Here is a 23587-nt window from a genome sequence, read left to right as displayed (position 1 = left end):
TGGTTGAATTATTTTGAAATTACACTGCAATAATGAATTTATTGCCTGGTTGGTAGCGACCTGTGTGATGTTGTCGGTCCACCTTGTGGGTGGATGTCCCACGCTGCGTATTCCAGTACCCGGCCTCCACTCCAGAACCTTGCTGCCCCATCGGGCAACATGGAAAGCATTACAGCAGTGGACCGACATAGGACATGGCTGAGATGATGATGAATGAATTTATTATAATGGAATAAATTGTACAAGATTATCATCCTGTCACATTAAAGCCCTTAAAAAAGTCCAAACGGAGGAATTAGATTTATAGTAATGTGGAATGTATGTATGGTATGACCGTCAAGTTATAAAATTAGTAAAATTCATTTATTCTCATTGTTATTATAGCAATTTTTTATTGATTACCTATCGCACCCAATGCTAATTTCTGACAATGACCTTGCCACTGTTTGAAAATAATGTAAACATAAGAAGCTCGGTCACCACATTCCGCCCCATTTTCAATATTTTTTACAAGATTATGTACAGATGATAGTAGGCCTACTTAAATCAAGCTAAACACTATGGGGTATCTCACGTCATTTGCAACTTAATATTTGTCTGATGTACCTACTGTTGTTGACTGCCTACCTAAGTAGGTAAGTAAGTAATGGTTATTTTACAAGGTAGGTAATGTAATAATTAAATGTGGGTGGGACTGTGGGAGCACTTAGATTTTGCAGTTAATGATTATAAACTGTCGCAAGATTCGCCTCACATCCATTGCAATAATTACAAAATGCTGCTTCTGATAAACTCTTGAACTAAAACTCAATCTCCACCTAGAAGTAAAAGTATCACAAAGGTGCTCGATTCCTTTCTTTGAATTTTTCTAGCCTCTTATTAATCGTAAAATGTCATTTACCATTGTAAATGATAAATAAATAGAGTTAAAGTAGCTTGCAAAAAAGTTAATCTCCTATCGTCTTGCTATCGTGGGCAAGGATCGAGGACGATAAAAACACCACATCCTATCCTATCGTGATGTCAAAATATGATATAGTTAGCGCTTCATGTTAGGGCTTGCCAGGTTTATCACAAAAAAAAAAAACAAATCTATCACTATCACATTTTGACAGATGACATGATAATTTTCGGGGTGCCATGTTAGCGCCGGTAGATAAAACGATATAGTGACGTCAAAATCGATATGACGCCGCGATAGCAGTTTATCACGGCGCGCATCTTAGCCCTGCTGGAAGTGACATAAGATTCCACGCGTAAGTGTTTATTTCGTGATTTCCGACATTGGATCATTGTAAACATTTTTCACATTTTTTACAGTAATTTCTTCCTAAAACGTTTTACCAGTAACTACACTTATCATTTTTAATGATACCTATGTCAAGAAATAAAGATTTTACATTGGTTTCATTGAATTTGAGCAATTTTATATTTTTTGTTTATTTAGAAAGAGCAAGTCTGCCCACAGAGAGCGAGATACTGATACTTAGTTTGTGCTTCAAGTAGGTATTGGGAGTCTGGCCTCCATTTTTATCTGTAGCTTCATGGTTGTTACCACTTTGGGTCTAGAGATGTGGCACCAATCGGAAATCGAATCCGTTGCTCAGACCAAGGATATCCGTTGTAACTCCATACCACAGTGGGTCTAGACAAAGTGCAAATTATAATCGCAAACCAGTCGAAAAGTGGTCGAAAAGCCCCTTTTTTGTATGGAGTTTTGACGGATTCGATTTTCGATTCGATCAAAAAGTTTGTCTAGGGGGGCAGAGCACGTAATAGTATACAAAAAAAAAGCTTTTCGACCACCCTTTGACATAAAAACTGTCACATTTTGCAACTTGTGGTTGTGAAGCATAAACTTTGGTTTGGATAAAGGTAGGTGCAACTTGTCTAGGGGGACTGTGCCCCGATTGCGCTAATTTTAAACGTCTCCAATACATTGGCGCTTCTTCCTTCACCAGTTGCGCTCCGTTTTTCATTCCAGAGCCCCGATTACGGTAATTTTTAACGTCTCCGATCCAGACGCGCTTCATCGATTCTGCGATACGATTGGTCAAAACAACTGACGTACGCTGTTTTAATCACTACGCCGACCAAAGCGCGTCTGATTTGGAAACGTTATAAATTACCGTAATCGGGGCTCAGAGCCGCGATTACGGTAATTTTTAACAGTTGACTTCAGCTATTTTGACCAATCGTATCGCAGAATCGAAGAAGCGCGTCTGTATTGGAGACGTTAAAATTAGCGTAATCGGGGCACAGTTGAGGGGCAAATTCGGTATCGCGATAAAGTTCACGCGCAAACAAAGACGAAACAACGGATTTAATCACTTTCCAATAAAAATCCGAACACCTTATTTTTTCACTAAAAAACAGCAAGGAAGGTCCGTGCGTGAAGGCATTTGACTTGAGCATAGAGAAAAGTAATACATAGGAAATAGAGAACCCTCTCTGTCAAATTTTTGAGCCTACTAATTGACAGCCTGGTGTTAAATTCCCTGTACTTAACCTACGTACGTAACGCTCACATACATACATAGTACACGCACACATACATACATAAAGTCCACGCACACATACACACAGTTCACGCACACATAGGCCCTCATAACCTTCAAAGAATTATTGTTTTTATGATGTATTGTACAATGTAGAATTTTTTCAAATCCATTATTTTGAAAATATTTATCTTTATGGTGTACGTATTGTATTATTTTCAAAACAATGGATTTGGAAAAATTCTACATTGCACATGGAAATTGCAAATAAGTAAACAAAAACTTTTGAATTTAATAATTTTACTTTATTTATGAACACACATAATATTATTATACACCAAAAGCGTCTTTTCGCAAAGTTTTCAACAACACTAAAAAAGCATTTGCACATTGAGAAAACTCAGATCACTTGTGAACATAACAGAAAGTTTCTTCGCGATTCACGAAGGAACGAACAAAACTCCGATGAACCAGAACAGCAGCAGGTACGAAGGAATGAACTTGAATTTGACTCGACGACTCTTCAATACTTTAATAGGGCCACAGAAAACTTAAATGATGGCTAAGAAAACAAGAATGCATTTAACATAACAAAAACAACACCGGCCATTTTGGAGGAAAAACAATGTTGCCATATGTTAAATAGTAATTTCTACTACTCTATTATGTAAATTATAACAAAAATGTCAATGTTCAGTTTTAAATTAAAACAAATTAATTTCATTTAAAAAAAGTTTTCACATTGTAATTAACAATATTCTCAAATATATTTTAATTAAGAAAAAAATTAAAATATGAAGGAAACAGGAGCAGCGACATCTAGAGCGTTTTAGGGTAGTTAAAAAGTATTTGAATTTATTCACCGATGTCGCTGTTTGGAAGCAAGTTTCACTTCGATGACCGTTGTATGGAAGTTTCCACACCCTGGACTTGAGTTTGAGAAAAAGTAGCTTTCTTTCAGCTTTTACACAAAGAAGCAGTTGCGTTTCGTTATCGTTTGAACTAGCTGTCAAAGCGACACCCCGATACGAATTTGTGATTTTCGTTCGTCGTCTAGTCGCATTGTAGTGGAAAATATTTAGCGCAATCGGGGCCCGGCCGGGTTACTTTGGGGGTGTTCAACTGTTTATGGCGCACGCATAGAAATAGTTTTGAGTCTCGGGAAAGAACGGGAAAGATTTTATCCCGGTTTTTGAAACAGAAAATTTCACGAGGGCGAAGCCACGGGCGGATCAAGCTAGTAGTTTATAGATTCAAAGCAATTCAAAGTCTTTGCTCGTTTGAAATAAGATAATGAGGATCATTTCGATTTTTAGCTGTGAATGCAGATTTATAGGTCTAAGAAATCCTTAATATACAGTCCAAAAATTTTTGTTCTACGACAAAAATTGACGAAGTTATGGCCAAATTACTAAAAAAGTTCACTGACCGCCCGGCGCGGGACCGATGACGTCACTATATCCGATCCGAACGCTGCCGGCGTACTGCGTGGATAGAAAATATTTTTTTCTAGCCAAACTATCAGTTTTAGAGAAAAACTTGTTATGACATTTGTTCATCAGAATAAAGTAAGCTATCGATAGGTAATTTTTTAAAATAGAAATTGTGAAAAATATCGCAAAAAATCCATACGCTCATACGATTCAATGGAACGCGGAGACGCGATTAGGGTCTCCGCGGTGGTATATTTGGCGATTTATTCAAATAAAGTGTTCATAAGTGTTGTTAGAGTCATATCTTCGTCCAAGTAAAATATAGAAATGTATAAGTATTAATTTATTTACTTCTAACAATAAGTATAGCTGAGGCAGATACACTGCATAGGCTACAAGACACTTAGATTAATAAAACCTAGATGGATAGTCTTCATACAAACGCTTCGTCAAGAGTGAGGCAAAAATCTTATATGTCATTATATAGTGTCAATTTTGTTGGCGAGTGTAGACAGTGAAGGCGATTTTCCCGAAAGTAGGGAAATTTTTAATACGTTTTTAATTATTTTATAATTAACATAAACAAAACGCATCATGTACTTACTTATTTATTGAATTCAAAGTACCTACCTAATAACAATAAGATAAATCGACTTAAAAGTCTCGATTTCATAAAAAAAGGAAGTGTATTTGTACGGCGAACAATTAGGAAATAAATTTTCTTGTTACTGGTATCATTCCCGTATTTAATTTTTGAAAGCCAAATTCAAGCAAAATACGCGACGAATTGTAGTACTTACTTATGAAATGTAACACTGGTCACTTTCTTTCGTTTTTCTGATGTATTTTAGACACCCTTTCACAGCACAAACCGTTTTAATTAATTAAAATTCGTCGGACGTGTTTACCAATTTTTCACTTTGACAGTTCATGTGACGTTTACGGGTGAGCCGTGCCGGCTCCCTAAAATAAGCCTCACCTTTCGTGCACTGACTATCTATCTAGGTTTTATTAATCTAAGACAAGACATTGCTATGAAGATCATTTCGATGTACACGCAATACCTACCTGTTATTTAGTTTTTCTTCTGAGTTAAACTTACGTACCTACCTTACCTATCTATTCGCCGTTCCCATGGGCAGGCCAGCTGCTCCCTTCTGGAAATCTATTTAATCTTAGCCTAGAAGCTGGGTATGACTCCCCCGCCCCTCTCCTCTCCCCACCCAGGTCATAAGCTGGGCATGACTTCCCCCTCGGCCAGAAGTCGGGTATGATTCCCCCCCCCCCCCCCCCCCCCCCAGGCCAGAAACTGGGTATGACTTGACCCCTCCCCCCAGGCCATAAGCATAAGCTGGGTATGACTCCCCCGAGGCCAGAAGCTGGGTATGACTCCCCCCCCTCTCCCCTCCCTAGGCCAGAACCAGAAACTGGTTATGACTTGACCCCCCCTCCCCCCAGGCCAGAAGCTGGGTGAGGCTAGCCCCTCCCCCCCAGTCCATAAGCATAAGCTAGGTATGACTCCCCCTCAGCCAGAAGCTGGGTATGACTAACCCCCCCCCCCCCCATGCCAGAAACTGGGTATGATTTGCCTCTCCCCCCCTCTTACCAAGGCCAGAAGCTGGGTAAGGCTTGCCCCTCCCCCCAGGCTATAAGCTGGGTATGACTTATCCCCTCTCCCCCCCCCCCCCCCCCCCCCCCTCTAGCAGAAACTGGGTACTAGCACTCATATTATGTATTATTATGTTCAATACAAACAATCATAAAGTTACACTCACCCCAACCGCGTCTCCGCATTCCATCGAATCCTATAAAAATGTGGGTTTTGGACATAGCGACACTTATTTTTCACAATTTTTATTTTTAAAAATTACTGGTCGATAGGTTACTTTATTTTGATGAATAAATGTTATTAAAAGTTTTTTTCTAAAACTGATAGTTTAGCTGGAAAAAAATATTTTCCATCCCAATAGTACGCCGGCTGCGCTCGATTCGGATATAGTGACGTCACGCGGCCCTGCGTACGTTGACTTTTAGCGGCAAAAACGGCCTATGTTTATTACTTAATATCTTCGTAAGTAATGGTCCGATTTGGATAATTCAAAAAGATATATCTTTCTTATGTCTTAAAGATTAACGTAGATACTAGTTTTATTGAATTTTCTACAACAGTACAGTGGGTCTAGACAAAGTGCAATTATAATCGCAAACCAGTCGAAAAGTGGTCGAAAAGCCCCTTTTTTGTATGGAATTTGACGGATTCGATTTTCGATTCGATCAAAAAGTGCGTTTTGTCTAGGGGGGCTGATCCTCATTGAAAAAAAAAAGTCTGCTGACATGTCAGTCATGTCACTGTCAAAACTGTCAATATCAAAAAATAGGAAATATTTGCTCTCGTTTCGCGTTTCGAATCGATAGTTCATTTCTTTCTTTCTTTTAAGTTTGTTATTGTTATTTGAACAATTTTTGATAAATATTATTAATCTAGCTTTTGTTATATGTTAAAATGTATTTGCTATTATATTTTTGTATAATATTATTTGTTCCACATTTAAGTGGAAAAAATGTTTTGACATCTTTGGAGACGAATAATAATATTAGCAGCAGTAAAAATTCTACTGAATCAATATTATACGATTTAAATAATTCAAACGTTACTCTCAACACCGAGGGTGGCTCAATTAAACCAGAATTGCCTTTAATTTCTCTGCCGAAGGAAGTTCATTCTGACCTCTCTAATTTGGACAAGGAAATTGTTAATTCGAAAGGGAAATCTATTGTTCCTCGAAAAGGGGTTCAATATGATTCAGCGGAAGATACTTTATTCAAGCTAAATCATTCAGAGAGAATTGATAGCACCGTAAGTGACCCAAAATTTTCGAATAATACAGTAATTGCAGCATCACTTCAACCTCCATCTTCTAAGCCGTCCACTCTTCTCTCGTCGAGTAGTGTTGGGAGCGCTAAAGATAGCACATTGAACAAAACGCAAAGTACAGTAAGCCCTAAGAAACCTGCAGTGTTGTCAGCTGAAGCATTGAGTGAAACAGATCGAAGAGTACAGATGGAAAAAGCTAAGACAGAGAGTTCATCAAAGTCAATTGTTTCTGATCAACTACCTTCACCTAGTGTGAAGCATGAACCAGCAACCCACAGTCGCCATCCTGATTTGGTCATGCCCATTGTTATAACAATGCTGGTGGTACCTATGTTCGCTGTTCTTGGCTACATGGCACTTCGCCGAGGACAAGAGGCTTGGAAGAATAGACATTACAAAAGAATGGATTTCTTGTTAGATGGTATGTACAATGATTGATGAGCTCTAAGGATTCCTAACAATGCTCATTGCCAATCTTGGTTGTTGTGATAAAAATAACTCTTTTTTTATATCTTGTAATATTATGTAGCTTTGTTTTATTATACCTATGCTTAGCCTAGTAAAGGCCAAGGTTGTTTCTTAGTGCATAATCAAAAAATGCAATAACTGTTGATAACATAAAATATTTATTTTTCTAAATTAGAATTTAAGATAGGTACAATTGTAATTTTAAAAATAATTTGACTGAGAAAAATCAAAATATTAATAACTACCCATAAACTTTTGAAATGGTAAATTATATTGATTACAGGCATCTTCTAACAATCCAAAAAATATTTTACTCTCCACTATTTTACCTTTTAGCTTGAGGAAACCTAATTATCTAATTTTTTAAACTTGAGCCATTATACCAAAATAAATGGCATAACAAAATAATTTTTATTATTAAAATTCTCAGTCAGATTATTCAATTTTAACCAGTTACTAGAATAATAAAGCAATAATTGGTGCTGCTCAATTGTGCCTTAAAATTATGTATTAGTGTAAATATGTGAGCAAAATATTTTTTAAACTTTAAAATTGTTAAGTACCTATTATGGTATGAATTCAAAACAGTAAGTCTTCCTTTATTAATATAATTTATTTACAAAATGTGTTACATTGATCAGTTAACATGATACTACTGTTGTGATATTTTATGATATTTGGATGCAAATCTGTGCAAAACATAGTATGTTATTTTAGTGGTTATTGTAGTTATAATAACTATAGTTACTATTCTTATATGAATTAATTGTTAATGGTATATTTTAATAACATAGTTTTTTATTTTGTTTTCCAGAAAATCTAAGCTACTTATGAATTTTATATTATACATGTACACTATTTACATTATTTTACATTTACTTACCTACTTATCTTACGCCCACGTGGTCCCACTCGTGTGGTTTTCTATTTGTTAAACCTTAAATTTTGTTTCTTTACATACTAGATAGAGACTTAATTACTCTTTGAAGCTTTTATAACTGCACTAAATTAGTAACTACCAAAGGAAGAAAATAAATATTGTTCCATGAATTTGTGTTTTTATTACATAATGCATATTTACTTCTTTTTCCTTCTTTCCATGGTATTTTATAGTCACCCCAGTTGCCCCCACTATGATGGTGGTGCACCTAGCAATTTATACCAACTAAAATGCCCCAGTCTTCCTACTAAATGGTGCTTATACTTTTCACTTAAAAATCATTGTTTACTTTATTACTTTTTGTAGTCCTATAAGTACACTATTTCATTGAGTGGACATTTTATTAAAAAGATGTGAAGTGTCAAATGAATGACATTTGCGACTTTCAAATGACACATTACATTCAAAATTCCAGACTGCGAAGTTAATTACCAATTAATGCAAAAGCTAGCACAAATCAGTTAGTGGATCTTTCATTCTTTAATTTAGGAAGACGACAGAAATGCCCCTTTCAATGTCATTCGTGATTTAGCCGTTTGGTTACATATCTAGTGAGATAAAAATGAGGACCCGCAGTAACTCAGGGGTCCGCTTGGATTATTATCAGAGAGTGGTGCATAAGTTAATTTTAGACCATCAGCAGCCCGTAACTGGTTTGTTCCCAGCAAGTCCTCACAATGACCACGCATGGATCAGAGATAACTTGTACTGTATCCTGGCAGTATGGGGGCTATCAATGGCGTTCAAAAAAATCGCCGATCAAGACGAAGATCGAGCCAAGACCTATGAATTGGAGCAAAGTTGTGTGAAACTCATGAGAGGTAATATAATGTGATACTATTTAGTGTGTTAAATTAACTTTAGTGGCACTCAATTTCCCAACTTATAAAATTATTCAAGTTTGGAAAAAACTTTGGAACTAGAGAATAAGCAATTTTATTCACAAAAAGAAAAATATTCTTGCTGAAAAAAATTGTCCTGAAACATACCTATTTAGTTAGTACAGTATGTTTCAAGTATGTTTCACAACATACTTGAACTCTTACTAATTTATAGTATAAGTGGTGGTGGTTGGTTCATAATTTTTTTGTGGTTTCTCAATAAAGTATACATAACTACTTGTGTTGTTGTAATGTGAACTACTTGTGCACTAAAGTAACTTGTGAATTTCAGGTCTGTTAATGGCTATGATGCAGCAAAAAGAAAAAGTAGAAAAATTTAAGAGCACACAGCACTCATTAGATTCACTCCACGCCAAGTATTCCTCAGCCACCGGCCGCACTGTGGTCAAGGACAATGAGTGGGGACACTTGCAGATTGATGCAATCTCCCTGTATTTGCTCATTCTAGCCCAGATGACTGCCTCTGGTCTACAAATAGTATTCTCCCTAGATGAAGTAGCTTTTATTCAAAACCTAGTATTTTATATAGAATCAGCTTACTGCACACCAGATTATGGGATTTGGGAGAGAGGAGACAAAACCAACCATGGACTTCCAGAACTCAATGCTAGCTCAATTGGCATGGCTAAGGCAGCTCTTGAAGCTATGAATGAGCTAGATCTTTTTGGAGCTAGAGGAGGGCCTTCCAGTGTCATCCATGTACTGGCTGATGAGGCCCAGAAGTGCCAGGCTGTCCTACAGTCTATGCTGCCCAGGGAGTCAAACAGTAAGGAACTTGATTCAGGATTGCTGTCAATCATAAGTTACCCAGCTTTTGCTGTGGATGATCCTCAGTTAATTGCAAAAACAAGAGATGCAATCGTCACAAAACTACAAGGAAAGTTTGGCTGCAAGAGATTTTTAAGAGATGGCCATAAAACCCCTAGGGAAGATCCAAATAGGCTGTACTATGAACCATGGGAGCTTAGAATGTTTGAGAATATAGAATGTGAATGGCCTCTATTCTTTTGCTATCTCATTCTTGATTACTGTTTCCAAGGTGACAAAAGTAATGTCAGTGATTACATGCAAAGATTGGAGAAGATCATGATAAGAAAAGATGATGGTATTAAACTTGTGCCAGAGCTATATTCAGTTCCTGCTGAAAAAGCAGATTTAGAACAGCTTGAACCAGGAAGCCAAGAGCGTATACCCCTTGGGAGATGTCCATTTATTTGGGCTCAGTCATTGTATATCCTGGGAAAACTGTTACAAGAGGTATTACTCTTCATACTGATCCAAGAAACATATTGATTGATCAAAATAGTGTAATTTTAAGCCATATTTAATTGGTTTCAGGGTTTTCTAGCAGTTGGTGAATTAGATCCACTTAATAGAAGACTTTGTTCTGAGAAAAAACCTGATGTTGTAGTGCAAATTGTTATCCTTGCTGAAGATAATGAGATCAGGGATAAGTTACTTGAATATGACCTCCATGTCCAGACTATAAGTGAAGTGGCTCCAATCGAAGTCCAGCCTGCTAGAGTGTTAAGTCATCTCTACACATATTTAGGTGACTAATCCATTATCCATCCACTTTATAATATCTCTCTAAACATATTCCCTTAATTTATAACTACATTTAAATTCTAGATACTATTTAATTCATGATCCTATATCTCAATTTCAGGCAGAAATAAAAAATTGGGACTGTCTGGGCGAAAATCTCGTGATGTTGGTATTCTAAGTACTAGCAAGCTGTATTCCTTGAATGACCGTATTTTTGCTTTCACTCCTCAAGTAAGTGTTTGAAGTTCAAGTATTTAATTGATTAGCATTTCTGATTAATTTTAATAGATGTACTGATGTTTATGTGAGAGTAGTCAATATTTTTGCGTAATTTTGAACTTCTGTTATCTTTTTCATTTTCGTCTTCTTCAGTGTCTGTAATTCTGCAACTGTTTACTAATTGAACTGCTCACAATCATATTTTTTTGTTTAGCATGGATGCTGGGTCTTATCAAACATTTGTATGCATGTTTTTTCTTTTTTAAACTAAGTTGTCTTCTTTTTTTGCCTTTATCATTTTTAACGTTAGAATCTGATTTACTAATGTTTTGTTTATTTTAATAGTTTTCTGATATGAAGCGTTTCTACATTGCTTCCGACTATGAGCTGATGGTCGATACGCTCAAAGCTGAAATTAATTTCTTGAAGTCTTCTTGGCAAAATCTACTCGGGCGACCGCTTGTTGTATTGACTTTGAATCAAACATATTTAGGTATTCTTTTATTTTAATTACATTGGTTTGTGCTTGCTCTTTTGGACCCATTAACTTACCTACTCATTTTCTGTATGGTATTATGTATTTATCCCATAATGCTTCTGCTTTGTATGTAAGAGTTTTAAGTTGTAATATAACATAATTTACATAATATACTTTCTTAACTCATTAACGTAAACTTTCAATTCTGGTTAACAACTTTTGTGTCCATTAGTGTTCTTATTGCGCCTTTCCGAGACACTGATTTATTAGCGAATATGAATCCCATCTTTATTTTATTGTGTATTTGTGGCTAAATATACCCCTGAACATTTTACCAATTCTTCATCGTATGCGAAAGATGTACCCGTCATAACAGTAGTATAGTATCCCTGACTGGTGTGTTATCTGTTAACGCATGGGTGTGCCATAGAACTTCGACTACGAGGAGTACTACATGTCGCGCGACCCGGCTCTCCTCGCGAGCACGTTCACCGCAAACGTCGCCTTCCTCGGCATGAGCTGGAAACAGATGCTCGGCCGGCCCACAATCACGTTACTTGCCACGCAGTATTTGTTAGGTAAACACGTAAAGTCCGGTCGCCGAGCACATAGAATTTCGTTCAATGAACCCAAGCTACCCATCCGTATCGCTCGCGCGTAATTATATTACTGTCGCGCTCGCACACAAACTGCGGCCGCCCGTCGCACAGTCGCGACAGCAATATAATTATGCGCGAGCGATGGGTAGCTTGGGGTCATTGGACGAAATTCTATCTGCTCGGCGACCGGACTTTGCTAACAATATTATGATCATACATCATACTATCAAATCAACTATCCATTCCATCGTGATTTATCGAGTTCGTACGATATAGGATGCTTTATGCCTAACATTATTTTAGAAACTCCCTTCTGCGATAGCATATTATACGTATATCCGGGCGTTATAGTGTTAACATCCATTATACGTACAGTTGCGCAATTAACATGTTTATTGCTTAAAAGCTATCTATGTAATTCAAATATCAACGATATTGTATTAAACTTAAGTGTCAATTCTTCAGATCAGGGTAAGATCCCGATGGCAATGATAACGACAATGAAGAAACTGAAGTCGGGATACATAAACGGCACGCGAGTGACTCTCGGCAACCTGGGGGACTTTTTGAGCACATCAGCTATTACGAATCTCAGCTTCCTCGGCAGCCAAGAAGATGGCTATCCTGACAGTAAGTACATATAACGTTAACTAGGACTGCTCTTGACGTCCTTGCGATTTTGTCATTCTTCTATGACCAAGATGCACCTACAAGTTTTAAGACATCAACAAAGCTAGTCAATCTATGAGGGTCACGGCCCTCACAAGTTCGTCACGTTAGTTCTACTACCATTGTTTCACAATATATTTCACTACCATAAATCGCTTTATGAATCTTCATACTGGCAAAATCTGGGGATTGGTTACATCGTCAACCCGTAACCGTGATTTACCAGACTATTTTCTAATGCATTGATCTTCACATCAGCCGTAGGGACCTTGAGGTAATAATATAAAAAATATCCATAAAATCTTGAGGTGCCCTCAAGAGCCAACTACCAGCTACCACACCTGTTTAAACGGAGTCAGAATGTCTTTGAATAAACACTTGTTTCAGAGCTAAACCTTCAAGTACAGAGCTACCTAGAGGAGCACCTACTAAAGTCGTTCAGCAACAAACTGAGCTTATTGCCGCGGCCAGCCGGCGCGCGCAACCCGCGTTCGCTGCGCCGCCGAATGTCTGTGCGCGGTGCCATCAAGAAGACGCGCTCCATCAACGTGGACTGTGAGTAGTTGACCCGTGTTCCAGAATAGACCCCTCTGTTCCCCACTTCAGACACTGGCAGAGACAACATCTGTGCCAGGATAACCTCCCTGTAGCTCTGTAGTAATCCTGTAACGCTGCGGCGGTCGGCGACAATAAGCTAAGCCTGCTACTGAGGCCAGTCGACGTTATTAATCAAAAAAACACTAGGTTTTGGCTTGTTGTTAAAAATTTTAGTCCTAAGAGTGGCTCATTTGTAACCAATATTGTAATAGCTATAAATAGGCACTAATTTGGTCTTTAATCATATTCATCTTTACTATAGTACTATTGATTGTACATGACTGTATGTTGCCTTAAATAAATTAAAAAAAAAAAAAAAAAGAATCATCAACATCATCATCATTCTAGTCACAGGACGTCCACTGCTGAACATAGACCTAAGCTTCCCCCAATGATTTCTAGATTGACAGGTTGGTAGTGGCCTGCCAACCTTTTTGAGGTCGTCTGTCCACTTTGTAGGTCTCACGCTGTGCTTCCACTCCAGAACCTTGCTGCCAAAAAAGAATGTCTGGAATGTCGTGAATGACCGCCTTCCAGATAATTATTATGATATTAAGATAATGTATTATTTTACAGCGGAGACGCTTGGTATGGAAGGCGAGTACGCCGGCCCTATCTTGGAAAGGAAGCCATCTTGGTTAGAAGTAGACCCCAATTTCGGCCGCAGCCCTTCGCCAGAAGAAGCTAGGAAGAAAGCTTTTACTAAGTAAGTTATTATTACGATAGTCGCAAGTTCTATCAGCTTTGCTTCTTTTTTTCCCAGACATGTTAATGGCCTTCATTCTACTCGTGGATGTAGAGTCATTTATTATTATTGTTTTAAATATTAACATTTTGATTTATTGGTTTATTATTTTAGGGGAACTTCAACGACAAGTCTTGGCGCGGGCACTCCAACTATTGAAATCACTAAAGAACAGACCCCATCGCCGCCTAAAGAAGAAGGTAAATCAAACTTTTTTTTATAACTATAATAATATCAAATTTAAGTTTTTGTGATTGTTCTGCATTGTGATTGTGATTGCACTGGCTATTAGATCGAGGTTTACCGAATTTTTACTCAACATTTAGCGCCAACTGGTGAGCGCTGAAGCGGTAGGAGGACTCATATTTGCACATCACAGGATGGCGTCACTTTCGAGTTAGGCAATGCGCGCACGGGTGACTTTTTGTTACCGTGACAGTATCATTCTCTTTTACGCTTTTATAAAGAGAAAAGAGAGAACGTAGTACTTATTCTTATCTACAGGATGTTAGGTAAATGGGTATATGAGCCGACACTAGCCCACGTTAACATGGTCATATAAATGGTATGGTGAAGTCAGAAATTTGATATCATCATTTAATTTTCTTAAATTTTCATACAAAATAAATTTTATAAAATCCGATTTGTATGAAAATTAAAATAATTAAAATAAAGATATCAATTTTCTGACTTCACCATACCATTTATATGCCCATGTTAACATGGGCTAGTGTCGGCTCATATACCCATTTACCTAACACCCTGTAGAGAGATATACTGTTACAGTGACAAAAGTCAACCGTGCGCGCCTTTAGGTCCTATCACTCGCCAGTGGTGCCAGTGAACACAAATGCCGTTACCCCAATTTTACCATCATATTGTTTTATAGGTATCGTCAACAAAAACCTAGCGATCGTGCGTAACCGAACGACGTCGGAGTCTCAGACGATGTACGCCGAGCAGGAGACCGACGAGTTAATCGCCATGCTGCGCGAGACTGAGAGCCTGGACGAGCAGGGAGACATACTGCAGTACCTGGTCGACACGCAGGGACTTGATTTTAACACAGGTTTGTTTATTGCGGCTTTTGACCAAAAGTTATATTAATTTGTCTAATACACTGACTCTGGTGGCTGACAAAGGTGATTGAGTTTCTTCCGCCAGTTGTTCTCATCATCAGCCGATAAATGTTGAACGCTATAAAACGTGTTTAAGTGCCCTGAAAAGGGCGTAAAAATACTATTAGAAAATATGAATATTTTAGCCCAATTGAACAGAGCTTGTACTGACGATAGCCCAGACCAAATCAAGACTTATTTATCAACTATACAAGATGTCAAAGATCTGATGTGCGGTCGTCCATTATCAACTTGATAATTAATAGGCCTATTTAAATACACAAAAGAATCATAATTTTTCTAATCATTACACAAACAAAACTAATATTTTCCTAATGTCATAGTTCAAAGCTTAACGATAAACTATGTTTATTCCGATCCGGAGCTCGGATAAAGTAGCACGCCACTTCCTAAACAAGGTCACGGATTTCGTTATGTTTCTGATTTCGACACCGAGTTTTATAAAAAGGAATATCTTCATTGTTTACGTGTGATTAAGATTATCCTTTGTTAGACCATCTTTCAAATGTAACGCACAACCTGGTAATAAGCTACCATTGTTTTGGTATAAAAGTGTTTTTCAGTTGACATGAAACTAAAACACATAATTAAATTGTTCTCGCAGGAATGCTAGAAAACGGCAAAAACGTGACCGTGAAAGACTTACTCAAGGTGTTATACGAGAAGGCCTGCACCCAGAAACTTTGGGGCCTCGTGAGACATACGGCCGGCATGCTCGGCAAGCGAGTGGAGGACCTCGCTAAGGCCGTGACAGACTTGCTGGTGCGACAGAAACAGATCACGGTGGGCATGCCGCCTAACAACGAACATACTATCACGGCGCCGCTGCCGGAGAACGAACTCAGGCAGCTCATCCATTTGGTACGTATGTCAGATTTCAACTTCAATATACCTCCTTGCCCGTGTTAATTCGACGTATATTTCGTTCTTACGCGTTCAGAGCGTTATTTGTTTTTAGCTAGAGTGTACTTCAATCGCTGCATCTATTTTTGCGGTAATGTCACTACTATAAGAGCTAGTGACAGCACATCAGGCTATACATTTTTCTTCCAGTCACCCCTATGACAACGAAATAATGTTGTTACTGTATGTTTAAAACAAACGTGATAGGTCTAAACAATTGTCCCTCTGATGACGTGACTCTTAAGTTTTGGATTATCACTTTATAGACATGTATAATCACGAAACTTCTCATCTGTTGAGCAGAGTATTTCCTAATCTTACGTTGTATAAAATTTGTTACATGCAGACATTTCGTCACGAAAAGAATGAGCACAGACAGGTAATGGTGGTTTTATACTATCTGCTATAGTTTTTATTATGATTTAAAAAAATATTTTCATACTTAAGTTACGGAAGAATGCTGCATGGTTTTCGCATAGCCTCAATAAAAAAAATATAGAATCACGCATTATAGTAGGTAAGTACCAAAAACGTAGAAAAGTTTTACTTTAGAAATAGGTTCATATTTTTACCACTCATTTTATTCAAACAGGGCCGTAGTGAGTATTGGCCAAACCTACCTAGTTTTGCTACTACTACTTCCTACTAATATTATAAAGGCGAAAGTTTGTATGGATGTCTGGATGTTTGTTACTCTTTCACGCAAAAACTACTGAACGGAGTTTCATGAAACTTTGCAGTATTATTGTTTATAACCCAGAATAACTATCATCCGTAAACGAACAGCGTCGATGCTTGCGAGGATACGGGAGAGCGCCAACAGCATCCTGTCGGTGATCAAAGATAGGCCATCGTGTCCCATCTTTAAGCACTGGATTAATATTCACATGCATGGATCCAGAAACCGGTTTTTTGACTGATTTATGTTACTACTAACCTAGATTTTAAGTATAATATTGTTACTAACACAACTCTGTATGGATCATAATGGTCTGTAATAAACGTATTATTATTATAACAAATAGGCTATAATTTATGACGATCTATGACAAACTAAATTTCACGCGGGTGAAGCCACGGGCAAAAGCTAGTAGATTTATAAAAGAAAGTTATTGAATTTATTGACTATTTTCAACAGGCGTATGGAGACGACGAGAGTACGGCCATGCTGACGCAAGAGCTGCTGGTATATTTGGCCATGTTCATCCGCACGGAGCCGCAGCTATTCCTGGAAATGTTACGTCTTAGGGTCGGGCTTATTATTCAGGTAGTTATCAGTTATCCTCGTATACGTACAGTTTAACGGTTAAACTGTACATACGAAGATTTATATCTATAGGTTAAACTTTAACCTATAGATCTTTTCATCCACGAGGACATAACGCTCGGATTGGTCGAATTAATTTCCTCGACCGGGGAGTGAAAGGGCGCGTCTTCGTAGATGAAGCGATCTAAAAATGTTCAATGGATTTTGTTTTCTATGTCTTTCGCAATAAGGTTCAAAATCAAATGAACGAGCTGATCGTTTTATAATAAGTTGGTAATTATAGTGATGAATTTAAATTTAAATGTTCAACTTCGTTAGTCTCCCTTTGCCATATAAGCTCCTTCAGTATGATAAAGGTCATAAGTAAACCTCTTAAATAAATAATAGTTTATTGATTAAATCATGGTTACATTAACGCTCAGGCCACCCAGTGCATAATCTTGTGTTGCAAATGATTCACAATATTAAATTAGGTACTCGGTCCCAAGTTGTTTACAATGGTTAACCTATTATGTGACATGAACCTTTTATCGTTAAAAACTCGTCACTGAAACATTCTAGGTGATGGCCACGGAATTATCTCGCACTCTCTCGTGCAACGGCGAGGAAGCATCTGAGCACTTGCTCAATTTGTCTCCGTTTGAAATGAAGAACTTGCTCTACCACATTCTCAGCGGAAAGGAGTTTGCTATCAACAGTGGTAAGTTATTATTTTTTAATTATAAAAAAGTCCCAATACTGCTTTCTTACGCCCGGTTTCCACCAAGGCGGAGCGGAGTGGAGATGTGTTTTCAATAACCAATCAGATTTTATGATTTCCACGATGATTCCATGACTGTTAAATTCTATAGAAAAATTTTCCGCCCCATACATTTCTCTTCTCCGCTCTCTGCATTGGTGGAAACCGGGCCTTAAGTTCAGTATTTTATTTTTATATTGTCAGGTCAAATGTTACAGTCCTACCGAGGTTAACAGATTTGGGAAAAAATCAATGGCCTATTAGATTTCCCAATTTTATTATTCTATGTACTATCACTTATTTCCTTTGCAGCAAATTCCCTGCATTTTGTTAAGGAAAAAATCAACAAAAGTAAAGGCGAGTCCTGTGTCACATAAGATAACCTTCTTCATGTATGGTTTTGTACCCTGTGATGATCCTTTAATGTACATAATTATTCGTGTACCTTGTCTGTATAACAGATATGTATTATTACTTGTTGTTATATGTTCAAGTTTAGAATGGGATACCTTGTGAAACATTTGTTCTGTCTGTCATACGTTTATACGATTCTAATACTAGCATTCCCTATTTCGAGAAGATAACCTTGTAATTTGTAACTAAATTCATCAAATTAATCTCCAAGAAACCAAATAAACTAATTTTCATTGTCTGTCCTATCCTTTAAAACTGCAACAACAATAAACATTTGAAATATAATGATAGGTTCATTTGTTTGAATGCTTACATTTTCGCAGTAGGTCGCGGCGGCAACTTTTCCATCGTCAGCAACAAGTCAAGCCGTTACGGCAAGAAGTCACAAATCGTTTTGGAGGGCCAATCGCTTCAGGGCACTATGGATGACATGAGTAAGTAGCCATTCATTGCTGAACACAGCCATTTTATGATATAAAAATACATTGAATGAAAAAGCATAATTAGCATTTTATTGATTAGTGTATCTCCGAAATGTTTATCAGTAAATAAACAATTAATTATGTTTGAGAGTATGTTATCTTTTCTCAGGTTAATTGGCACGATTTCTACACTTTATTTATTGGTTAATAAAGAGGAAAGATTTGATTGTTTGTTTGTTATTCAATAATAGGCTCCAAAGCTACTGGATCAATTTGAAAAATTCTTACACCATTTGAATCCTAAATTATTTATGTCAATTTCTGATAAATATAGGCGGTACGTTATTTTCCCGGCAAACAACGTACCTCCTATATTTATCAGCTAGTAAACAAACATTTCCGTTTTCATAGCACCTATAGCAGAGCCGGATCGTCAAGGGCAATGGTTGCGCCGGCGCAGACTGGACGGGGCCCTCAACAGAGTGCCGCGAGACTTCTATCCTCGTGTATGGGGTGTCTTGGAAAAGGTACGCTGAAAAATTTTTCGTATAAAAGTTTATTTTTATTTTTAATTTGCTTGTCACATGGTAAATACAGATTACTATCATTGTTGTTCTTATCGCACCTATCACCTTAGAGTTGTAACTGTGCAGTTTACTCAGAAACTTACTTAGTTCATAAGGTTGCTAAAGTTGCTGTGTCTCTTAAGATTACGAGGCTTTCTTTCTCAAGAAAACAGAGTAGCAAAAACGTATTTTGCTATTTTTAGAACTAAAGAATCACTATAGTAACCACTGAGAGTGAAGAACTTAATTTATTTGCAACTAGAGGGTTTTATTTCTTTTTTACAGTGCCAAGGCCTAGTGATCCAAGGCAAGGTTCTCCAACCAAACCTGACGCAAGAGATGACGTCAGGCGAGCTAAAGTTCGCGCTGGCGGTGGAGACAGTCCTGAACTCCATCCCGCAACCAGAGTACCGCCAGCTCGTGGTGGAAGCGCTTATGGTGCTGACGCTGGTGGTGGAGTACCGCGCCGTGAGCTCGCTGGGAGCTGTAATTGGGGTTGAAGCGCTCGTGCACAAGGCCAACCAGATATTCCTGGAGGATCAGGTCGGTATTCTACAATGATACGCGTGTTCTGTGCGTAGGAAAAATAACAAAGGTTATATTTTCTGCAATAAGGTTGGTGCTGCTCTCTACCAGGCGGGTTTTGTGAGCAAGGGAACTCAAACTTTCTCAGCAAAGAACTCTACCTAGGTTTACTAAATATTGACCGAGTTGATTATTGTTATTCTTCATGCTGTCCACGGAGGCGAAACATACCTTGCGATGACGTAGACCTGCGCCTACCTCGCCGCGCTCGATTTATCGCGAAGCACACTGCACCGTGAATCGGTATTTATTGCTTACGATCTAAAGTGCAATTTCCTTCATCAGATGCGCGTGAGCGGCGACGCGACGCTATGCTGCGCAAAGGCAGACAGCTTCGGCGGCGCGCTGGTATGCGGCGGCGCGGCCGGCGTCTGCCAGCACCTCTACGACAGCGCGCCCAGCGGCTCCTACGGCACCATGACCTACCTGGCGCGCGCCGTCGCCGCGCTGCTTGCCGATCGCCTGCCGCACGCCGAGCCCATACAATGCGCCATCACGTAGGCACGCGGCAACTGACGACGGCGCGCCGGATAGCTCCTGGGGCTAGGGTTGCCAGGCGTCCGGATAAATCCGGACATAGTTAGGCTTTTTGATTGCGTGTCCGGCCAAAATATCCGATGTCCGGCCTGTCCGGCTTTTGTTAGGCTTTTTATTTGGCTACCGCGCCAGGTGAAAGACGAGCCACAGGACGTTAGGCAACCGATGATGATAGTACTCACTCGCGAGCTCACTAATTGCAACCTTAGGCAACACGCGCGACTGCATGTGGAATGTATGAACCTCTTCTAGTATCTAACGATCGCGCGAGTAAAACAGCTCTCAATAGTCACCGTTCCTATCAGTATGGCGGGTCTAGACAACTGGCACTTTTTGACAACTCCGAAAATCGAATCCCTTCACGGAGCGAAGTAACTCTAAACAAAAAATGCCGGAGCATAAGCCTTTCGAAATTACAACTGTCACGTTTTGCCATTTGTCTAGGGGGCTGGAGCTCGATGTAGCTCTGGCTACATAGCAGTACCCGTTCCTATTAGTACCGGAAAACATATAATATGCCGTCGCGTGGAGCATTAAGATTAATGTAGATAATTTAGGCTGTAGCAACTGTTCCTAGTGTGTAGAAAATATCGCCCAATGTGGCTCATCAGGATGCTTAGTATTAACCCTTAAATGCATGATTTTTTATTTAGTTATGAAAAAAATATTTCAATTAGATTTTTAGTCACAGATAGGGGGAAAAATAATAAAAAAAATCTTAGTACGAAAAAAAAGTATATTTTTGAAAATTTACAGTATGTAGCCAAATGTCTACACCATGCGTTTATGCCATAAAATTGTTCGATATTAATTGTTCTATGGTTTGCTTATTTGGCTTTTCTTTTCAGCATGTTTGGCTCGCTATCTGAAAAGGAAATTGGGACAGCTCTTGCTGCTTTAAATGATGATGCAGTATCAAAAGATGATGAAAATTTAGATGATGATAACATCGATTATTACCCAAACGTACAGGATTTATTGCATGAGTCCATAGATCATAATCTACCCTTGGAACATAACGAAGACCCTCCCATAGTCTATGATGAGGAGCACATATTAGATGGTGTTTCCTTAGCGGAACCTGTGGCGGGTACCTACTTCATCTGCGCAATCAAGTTCAGGTATTCCAGGAATTGCAGCTTGGAGGTCACGTAGCCGGGAGATGATTTGGAAAAAAAGAAATTTACCACCATGGGACGATGATCGCATTGCTTTTTTAGGGGATTCGGAACTGCCCACAGAAATATCTGACCTGGAGGAGCCATTTCAGTTCTTTATCAAGTTCATAAACGATGACATTGTTTCGAAAATTGTAGACGAAACGAATTTATGCATTACTCAAAAAGGGTTTAGTTCAAATAATCGTGTCAGTTCTATTGAGATTCGGCTCAATAGAACTGACACGAAACACCATCTGATCTAATATTATGCTCCTCTTCATAGACTACTAGGGAGGATCTTCGTTGTGTTCCAAGGGTAGATTATGATCTATAGACTTCTCATCCAGATCATGCAATAAATCCCGTATGTTTGGGTAATAATCGATGTTATCATCATCTAAATTTTCATCATCTTCTGAGACTGCACCATCATTTAAAGCAGCAAGAGCTGCCTCAATTTCCTTTTCAATTAGCGAGCCAAACATGCTGAAAAGAAAAGCCAAATAAGCAAACCATAGAACAATTCCTATCGAACAATTTTAAGGTATAAACGCATGGTGTAGACATTTGGCTACATACACAAAAACCAAGTCGAAGGTACATTCGGGATAGATTACCAAAAAAATAAGTTATAATAATGAATTCTTACATTGTTTCTAACACGTATGTATTTTTTTCCAATCGTTGTAGCAATTAATTCTCACTGAATCCGAAAATCAAATACCACAAATTTTAACACTACCAATTTTTTCTCCTTCGCGATCGCTACGTCAAATATCGGTTAATTTTTTTTCAAATCTACCTCCATTTGCGGTTTTTTTATTTTTATTTGGATGTTTTCTATGATATTAGCGTACATTCAGAAACGCTTGTAAAATGTGTTACTTGCTATAATTAAAAAAGTACTTCGTAGACATATGGCAACACTATGCATTTAAGGGTTAACCGTTCCTATTGATACCGAAACCCATACGGTGCCCTTACATCTCCATACACGTAGAACATACGCCTGATGGGACTCGGGCTACACAGTAGTAACCGTTCCATCAGTACTGTACCCAACTCTCTTGGCAACGCCGAACCCACATAGTGCGCTTTCTGTAGTGCAGAATAGTTTGGGTTACAAAGTAGCTACCCTTCCTATCGTAGAATATAAACGTTGATATTATAATGTGTATAGTATGATTGGCCATCCGCAAAAAAACGACCTTTAACTTTACGACACAAACAATGTAATACTTCTCTAGCGCATGTCTTCTTTATTATTGGGATATAAATATACCAATGCAATATTAAAAATAGTCATCTCAGTAACCTGCCTCCCTTGAGCGCAATTTTTAAGCGCCAAATCAGTACTTATGCAGTATATAATGACCTCGGACATCGCTTCCACGTGTCACTGTCAGTCTATTATTTGTAGACCGTTTAAGCAGTGTGCCATCATCACCTAACAACCTGTACTACTACTTAGTAAAATTATTATTAAAAATCAAAATAAAAAATAAGTTATAATTTGAATTGTTTATCAAATATTTTTTCTTTATATCATAGATTCTATATTTTTGTTATAGCATTAGTTGTTGATGATATATTAAGTGTGTTTATTTTTAATGTTCATCATGGTTTGAATCTTGTATCATATTACTTACATAAATCGTTGACAATATTTTTTGTGATCCAAGTTTACCTGTATTTTTACTTGTATTTCAAATAAAAACAAATATTTTTTTCCAATGTGTCATTAAACACATGTAAACATAATATTTTTCATGTAATAAAATTATGTATTAATAATAATTACTACTATTTTATTTTTCTGTTACCAAATCCATTTTTAAAAGGGGATCTAAAATAAATAATGGCCTAAAAATAAAAGAAGTCATA

The 23587-nt window shown here is 38.0% G+C and overlaps 1 protein-coding gene across 4 annotated transcripts; it reads left to right on the top strand.

Moving 5' to 3' along the window:
- Positions 1-8602: 8602 nt before the first annotated feature.
- Positions 8603-20672, top strand: LOC135073325 (probable phosphorylase b kinase regulatory subunit alpha). 4 transcript variants are annotated; one of them, XM_063967460.1, is made up of 18 exons: positions 8603-9035; positions 9388-10373; positions 10455-10668; positions 10786-10895; positions 11792-11939; positions 12426-12590; positions 13017-13184; positions 13803-13932; positions 14086-14171; positions 14861-15040; positions 15715-15971; positions 17152-17280; positions 17842-17980; positions 18332-18376; positions 18760-18867; positions 19267-19382; positions 19707-19964; positions 20292-20672. In XM_063967460.1, the coding sequence occupies exons 1-18, from the start codon at positions 8777-8779 to the stop codon at positions 20505-20507; spliced, it is 3714 nt and encodes a 1237-aa protein (XP_063823530.1). In that variant the 5' UTR covers positions 8603-8776; the 3' UTR covers positions 20508-20672. The 4 variants fall into 4 exon arrangements, with proteins under 4 accessions (XP_063823530.1, XP_063823531.1, XP_063823532.1 ...); XM_063967461.1 differs by lacking the exon at positions 11792-11939 and adding an exon at positions 11229-11376; XM_063967462.1 differs by lacking the exon at positions 18332-18376 and having other exon boundaries at positions 18757-18867.
- The last annotated feature ends 2915 nt before the right edge of the window (positions 20673-23587 follow it).

Source organism: Ostrinia nubilalis, chromosome 7, assembly GCF_963855985.1.
Source record: "Ostrinia nubilalis chromosome 7, ilOstNubi1.1, whole genome shotgun sequence".
Lineage (NCBI taxonomy): Eukaryota > Metazoa > Arthropoda > Insecta > Lepidoptera > Crambidae > Ostrinia > Ostrinia nubilalis.
The sequence above is the reverse complement of the archived record's forward strand: the minus strand, read 5'-3'. Positions and strand labels throughout refer to the sequence as shown.

Excerpts from the sequence above, each read along its gene's own strand:
- LOC135073325 (XM_063967460.1), top strand. The coding sequence starts at position 8,777 with ATGAGGACCCGCAGTAACTCAGGGGTCCGCTTGGATTATTATCAGAGA. Across the intron at positions 13,185-13,802 it reads GCGCTCCATCAACGTGGACT|CGGAGACGCTTGGTATGGAA; the intron begins GTGAGTAGTTGA and ends ATTATTTTACAG. Across the intron at positions 17,981-18,331 it reads GGAGTTTGCTATCAACAGTG|CAAATTCCCTGCATTTTGTT; the intron begins GTAAGTTATTAT and ends TTTCCTTTGCAG.